The sequence below is a fragment of the Notothenia coriiceps genome, unplaced genomic scaffold (assembly GCF_000735185.1).
Source record: "Notothenia coriiceps isolate Sejong01 unplaced genomic scaffold, NC01 NC01_scaffold00026379, whole genome shotgun sequence".
Lineage (NCBI taxonomy): Eukaryota > Metazoa > Chordata > Actinopteri > Perciformes > Nototheniidae > Notothenia > Notothenia coriiceps.
Genome location: NW_011359080.1, coordinates 9,606 through 16,792, shown reverse-complemented (window position 1 = coordinate 16,792; position 7,187 = coordinate 9,606). Strand labels below are relative to the sequence as shown.

At 40.1% G+C, this 7,187-nt stretch overlaps 1 protein-coding gene across 1 annotated transcript; it reads left to right on the top strand.

Annotated features, from left to right (window-relative positions):
- Positions 1 to 287: 287 nt before the first annotated feature.
- On the top strand, positions 288 to 5,164 carry LOC104956802 (ETAA1 activator of ATR kinase; the record flags this gene model as incomplete). Its single annotated transcript, XM_010784345.1, has 5 exons — positions 288 to 522; positions 1,891 to 2,019; positions 2,270 to 2,343; positions 2,451 to 2,557; positions 3,702 to 5,164. Coding segments are annotated over exons 1-5 (1,903 nt in total), but the record flags the coding sequence as incomplete, so codon positions are not given.
- Between the last annotated feature and the right edge of the window lie 2,023 nt (positions 5,165 to 7,187).

The following is a 7,187-nucleotide window of genomic DNA, read 5'->3' as shown; positions in this document are numbered from 1 at the left end:
TGAAATCCTCCTAATGCATCTCCATATGTATGGCAAGCCGATTTAGCTTGTATTCATTTCTGGAGGATATCACAAATAAATTCTTACTAGTAAGAACGCGAATTCTTGGCTTGCCATAGTATATGCGCAATTTCCGAACAGTTTTGTCGCTCTTGAAGGCACCGNTGCGAATTCCTGGTTTTCCATACATATGCGCAATTTCCGAGCAGCTTTGACGCTCTTGAAGGCACCGCCGCAAGGAACCCTGGGAATTACAAGATGGCGGGATATCCAAAAACACTGCTGAGTGTCTGAATTCTTCACAACGAACAAGATAAACTGTCAATAATAACACATTTCACAACGTAAAAACAGCAAACCGTCGGTATTCTAACCGTTAACGGCCGCTCACAATGAACCGGGGGAGGGTCGAAGCTCCGTCCGGTCCGCCGGTGAAAACTAACCGACTGAGGAGGAGTTTTAGGCAGACTCAAAACACACAGACCGCGGAGGAGGAAGACTCTCCAATCAGAACAAAGTCGGGTCAGTATTTATTCATTTAAGTATCTTCATGTTAGGTTTCTGTTTGTAAAATACTGAATGTACTCTTCCAATATCAGAGTAGCATGATAACAAAGGTATCCCAACTGCAGCTGTGCACATAACAGGATGTGTGATTACCTAGAAGAGCATCAGGAATGTTGTAGGCATATGATAGCTATGTGATTAACATGATGATGCAGCCTCTATGGAGATAGACATATGACAAGCATGATCATTTCTGACGTGGAGCTAATCTGAAGTAAACATTGAATACTGCTTTACGTCCCTCCATCTTGTGACTGTGTAACTCCCTCTCTTGGATACAAGCATGTGAAGGACACTGTTCAGGAACTAGTTGATGCTCTGTATGTGATGACTACTACCATTCTTGAGAGCATAATAAATACACGGATCCTGAGATTGAAGCTCAAGCCAGAGACCAGTGATATTTAACAGTTTATGAAGTTATTACCTGCCTCTTGTGTCTGCTATGACATAAACATCCAATCCAAGCCCCCAGGAAACCTCCGGCCGATGAAGCCCATATTTGGTGTGCCGAGAAGAGATTGAAGATTCAAGGCTTTAATTGTCATGTGTGCATAGCTACAGTGTAGCTATGACAATGAAAATCTTAGGTCACAGGCTCCTCAAACAGTGCAACACAATAAAACAGATACGATAGTGCAAGTAAATAAATAAAATAGAATATAGTAGAAATAGTGCAGAATAAGTCATTGGGATATTGATAAGTTGCAACAGATGGATGTTCTTTGAATGAGTCTGTAATGAGTAATGTTGTAATAATAATAATACATTGGATTTTTCTAGCGCTTTTCCTAATGCTCAAAGAAGCTTTACATAAAATCAGAAACGGAAACAGTACAAAGAAAACAAAAAAATAAACAGTAGTCCTAATCAAGTGCGAGTAAAGTGGGGGCAATACTTTTAAATTAGTGAAGTTAAGCGAAAATAAAATGCTGCTTTTTGGGTTTCATGTGGGTTAATTTACCTGAAGATCATACAAATCCATGGGAAGGCTTTTGTGTAGACATGTTAACAAAACTATATTTAACTTTCTGACTTTTTAAAAGTAAGAACAAAACATGGAAAGCTAGAATCAGTTGGAGCTTATTTCTGTCTTTAGAAAAACTGCACATCTGTGTAATGATACATTAAAAAAAAGATTATCTATCAGTATATCTGAATTAACTATAGGAAGACATTCAAACCTTGACCTCTGACTTCCTGCAGAGTGCAAAAGAAATAGACAATAGAGAGTTAACTGAAGTTTAATAAGCTGGACATCACTGGTCATCGTTTCTGAATCTGCTTCTGAATCTCAATCAGCTCGTTTCTGTTTCTTCTCAGAATTTAAGTCCCCGACCCGGATCCCGAGGTCCAGGACGGGTGTTTTCAGTGCAGAGTCTCCGCACAACGACTCTGACTTCCAGCAGGACATCATCTGGGACCCCACCTCTCCTTTACCTAACAGATTCGGTAAACACCTGTCTTTGCAAAGTGTTATTGAGAACGTTTGATCAAGTTAATCATTTCAGTAACTGCTGCAGTGACAAGTCAATTCAACTATGAGCTGCTCAACAGAACATTAATCCACAACAAGATATTAATTCTGACTTATTGCTGAATTCCTTTTTTAGTAGTGTAAACTGTTCCTTTTTTGTATTTTATTTGTTACTTTTGGTTAAAAAAATATAGATTTTGAGCTTTTTGGTTTGTTTTATTCCAGGTAAAAAAGCAGCGAGGAAGCAGCCTGTTCCAGTTGTGAACATCTCAGACATCGTAAACAGGATCGCTCCAAAGGTCAGAAACAACCTTTTTTTATGAAGTTATTTTATTGTTTTTATTTGTGTGTCTTAATTACTGCATGTATTAATATTCATGCTGTATTGTTTCCTGTGTCTCTGAAGCATGGCAGACCGAAGGTGGCAGAGCCCACGCTGCAGCAGTGGATCGGAGACACCATCCCCTGCACCCCCGACGTTCAGGTCCCCAAACACAAGAGGAAATCCCTGAGGTGGGTTCAGAAGAAGCAACAAACACACATCTGTTCGTTCTAGATTGTAACTGAGCTTCATCATAATCGGCTCGTTCGAAATGTATAAGTTTAATTAACGCACAATAGGATTTTAAAGTTGTGAAATATTGTTCAATCACCGTTTATATAACTAGTGCACAAGCACAAATTGTATCTGCAACTATAAATCTTTTGCTCATGATCACGTGATTGAGTTTCCACAACAAAAGGTTTTTACAAACACAAATGAATATACAACTACAGGCTTTGAAATTGTTCCTAAAAAACATTTTTCCAAGTTCAAAATATGTTGTTGTCATTTTCTCAAAAGTAAGATTCAGTGACCTATGCAGGATGTGATTTTTCCAGCATCTCATATCACTTTAACCTGAGTTTGCTTCTAGTAATAGTTCCTTTTAGCTCATATAAATACTAATAATAACAATGCACTAAGCCATTTGTCAATACAACAGAGTACACTAATGAAACGCTAGGCAGATCTAATTAAACAAACTGTATCCAATACATATGACGTATACTTCTCCAAGGTCACAACAGGGGAACATGCTGCCAAAGGACCAACAGAAAATAGATGTACACATTTAGAAAATGGGAGGCTGTGGCTCAGTGGATAGTGTGCTGGACTTGGAATCAGGGGATAGCAAGTTCGAGTCCCACTGCAGTCAGCATGTCGTTGTGTCCCTGGGCAAGACACTTCACTCCAAATTGCTCCTGTGGGGATTGTCCACAGTACTGAATGTGTGTAAGTTGCTTTGGATACAAGCATCTAACAAATGACATGTAATGTAATAATGTAAAAAAGGAAAAATATCGAAACGTCTACCAGAAATATATTTTATAAGTAAAAAATAATAATTACAAAAATTCAACATATGAATGCTTAATTAACGCATATTGTGGAAGCAAAATAAACAAAGCAAACAAATTAGTAAAAGGACAGTTTTTACAGCCTCTTCAAAATAGGAAATGGCACCTTATTAAAAAAAAAAAGGCAATTGGTTTCCTTCTGTCAGATTTTCATGTATGGACGTTGCATTTGCCTGAAAGCAAAAATAATAATTAGGAGTACGTTTTGTTTTCAAACCCCAAAGAATAAACTAATTGTTCAGGTTTTTCCCGACAGGCTGAACGCGGTGGACGACCTGCTGAAGCTCGCCAAGCAGTTTGACTTCAACATGTTTCATCAGGAAGAAGACAAGAAAGAAGAGCTGAAGGAGCTTCATCAGCAGAGCCTGGAGCTCCTGCCAGACGACATCTTGGATCAGAACGACTTCTCCGCTTCTCTTCCTGGAAACCAGCCCCCAGCTGTGAGAGCAGGTCCGGACGTTCAGCTGCACCTGATGGACCAACACATGGAGGACGATTTGGACTTCCTGTTCGACGGACCGACCCAACATCTAAGCGGAAACTTAAGTCAGGTGTTGTCAGCTCAGCCGTCACAAGCGAAACCAGCAGCCAAAGAGGCTTCTGGGAAAACGTCTGCTTCCTCACACACTCCCACTCCCGTTGTTCCCACGTCCAACACTAAGGACGACTTTGACGACGATTGGGAAAACGACGACTTGCTCAATGACTCTTTAATGTTGGAGATGACGCAGAACCCTCATAAATTCATCTCCCCAAAGCACGCTTCAACCCAGAACCAAACCAGTCAAGGCACATTTCCAAGAGAAAGTCAAAGAAATGTGGTTCAATCGGCTGTTTCTGAAGTGGAGAAGGGCAACGTGAGGCAAAGAGCGAGTTTCAAACTGGAGCCTAATCCTAATTTCCCTGTCAAACTAACCCAGACGGACACATGGGCAAATTCTAATGTGGATTCCAGCTCCAAAAAAGCAAATAAAGACACGTTTTCATCCGGAAACAGTGTTTTAAAAGTGCCAGGTTCTCAGTATACCTGGCAAACATCAAACACGGTGAAATCACAACCACTGAAACCCCAATTCAATCAAAAGTCTACTTCTTCTTCCACTGCATCAAAAATACAAACGTCAAACACAATGAAGTCAGATCCACCAAGACAACAGTTGAATCCAAATAATTCTGTTTCTAAATACGACTCGACTTCTTCTACAAACACTTCAAAAACAGCTGCTCAAAGTTTTCCAATAAAACCCGCAGTAGTTCCAACGCCCGCTGTCTCTGAACACCAAGAGGAGGACCTGTCGATTTTCTTCGAGTCCGACCCGGTTTGGGACGACCTCGCTGACGACGACCTGCTGTGTGAAATGTGCGAAGACATGGAGAACCAGATCCAAAACGTGCCAAAAGTTTCAACAAAACGCTCTCTTCCCGTAGGTCCAGTGGCCAACCAGAGAGCGTCGCTGCAGCCGTACAATCAGCAGACTTTCATGCCTAAAAAACCAACTCCTTCAAATGTTTCCTTTGCCTCGGGAAGAGCAGCTGGCAGTTCATTGGCTGCTGGGTTCGTCTCTCACGTCGGTGCACAGATGACAAATTCTTTCAGATCCACACAAGTGAAGAAGTCGTCTGGATCCACGAACAGCTCCATGCAGTCAGGAGGAAACCACAGAGAGAAGTTCACCTTCAAGAAGCCCAACAACCCGGTTTCTACTGTGACAAGTAATTGTTCTCTAAAATCCTCTTCTTCATGTCTCTTCTACATCAACATGTGTCCCCTCTTCTTCATGTCTCTTCTACGTCAACATGTGTCCCCTCTTCTTCATGTCTCTTCTACATCAACATGTGTCCCCTCTTCTTCATGTCTCTTCTACATCAACATGTGTCCCCTCTTCTTCATGTCTCTTCTACATCAACATGTGTCCCCTCTTCTTCATGTCTCTTCTACATCAACATGTGTCCCCTCTTCTTCATGTCTCTTCTACACAGGGTTCCCGCGGGGTCTTAAAAAGTCTTAAAAAGTCGTACATTTGATAATCTGAATTTAAGGCCTTAAAAAGGTCTTAAATATGACCAAAAAAATAAGAAAGGTCTTAAATATGATTTAGAAGGTCTTAAAAATGATGGGATTTGAAAGGTACTTCTGTGTTGCGATCGCGTCTAAAATGTGTTTTGGGGGAAATGTCCGGGCTGCAAAGTAACCAGTACGGTAAGAGCCTTTCAGTTCCCCCCAACAATTTGTATTGAAATAAATCAACAAGGAACCAGTAATCACTAACTTTTTTTCCCCCGGCCCCTTATTGGAGAACACCCAGCTAGCAACCAAGCTTCAGCTTGCGGCAGTCAGAAACTGATGTATCTTTTAATCTACTTGCAAATTAATATGGGGAAGTGTCAGTTCAACCGTATTTGGTTGGAAAACATCTAATTTAGTGCTTGGTTGAAACCAGTGGAGGGGAACGTGTTTGATGCCCGCTGCACCTTTTGCAAAAGAAATCAGCGTTTGTTTAGCTAATGTAGCGTTAGCTAGTGGAGCGTTAGCTAGTGCAGCAGCTCCCGCAGCAACACCGGGGGACCTCCGGGCGACGTTTGGGTCTACGTCAACCCTAAAAGCGGAGGTGCTGTAGACGCTTAATACCGTAGCTAAACACCAATCATACAACAGCATAGCTCTTGTTACTCTCTCTCTCACACACACACACACACACACACACACTAGGGCTGCTCGATTATAGCAAAATCATAATCACGATTATTTTTGTCAATAATTGATATCACGATTATTAAATAAGATTATTCATTGACTTTGAAAACATCCATTTATTGAACTTTAAAACAAATAATAAGTTGAACATTATCTTTTTAACTGTTGATTACCCTGAACATATAATTCAACTAGAAAAAGTAATAACAAAAATTAAATAAAATCTTTCTCTGTACCGTCTTCTCCCCCTGTGTACAATCTACATCTTCTCTGGTACCTCTTTCCTCCCGCGTGTACAACCTTACATCTGTCCGGGCAAGGCGTCCAAAAGCGGCTTGAGTTGTAAATTCTTGACAAAATCCTGAAAAAAATCTCTTGGGTGGAAACTTATCATTAAATTCTGGGATACAGGCCGTTCTTTCCCATAACCTTCGCCTTTAACGATACGTTCTTCTTTATGCAGGGTATTAATGAATTGTTGCATTTACATAAGTACAAGTTGGTATTCTTGTTACTGACTTTACTTATCGTATTGCTCATTTCTTGACGACCAATCGGTTTTTGCACGACATACAGAGACCGACAGAGACACAACGAACCTGCGACACGATAACAAGCCGCGAAACGTTACCATTACGGATAACAATTAGCGTTGATGCTAAAACCGGGACGGTGTTAAATGTTTTTGTTGTATTGCGTTTTTTGTTAATTAAAATCGAACGAAATCCAAACACTGTCACCTGTTTTATACAATTAGCAATTAATCATAACCTCAGATTAAATGAATAAGATAAATACGTTAAATATATACAAATCGGACCGAACAACCTGTCACGCGAGGTTTTATAAACAACTAGACCAAAAGCAACACTAGAACAATAAGCCATAAATAATGAAACTATAATAAATAAATTTATATAGTAAATAAATTAAAAACATAATGAAAAAAGTCAAACTTAATATCAACAAAGTCCCATTAGTTGTCCCCCAATTATTTCTAATTACAAGTTGAATAACAAGCGAAAAACTTTCAAGTGTATTTAGCCT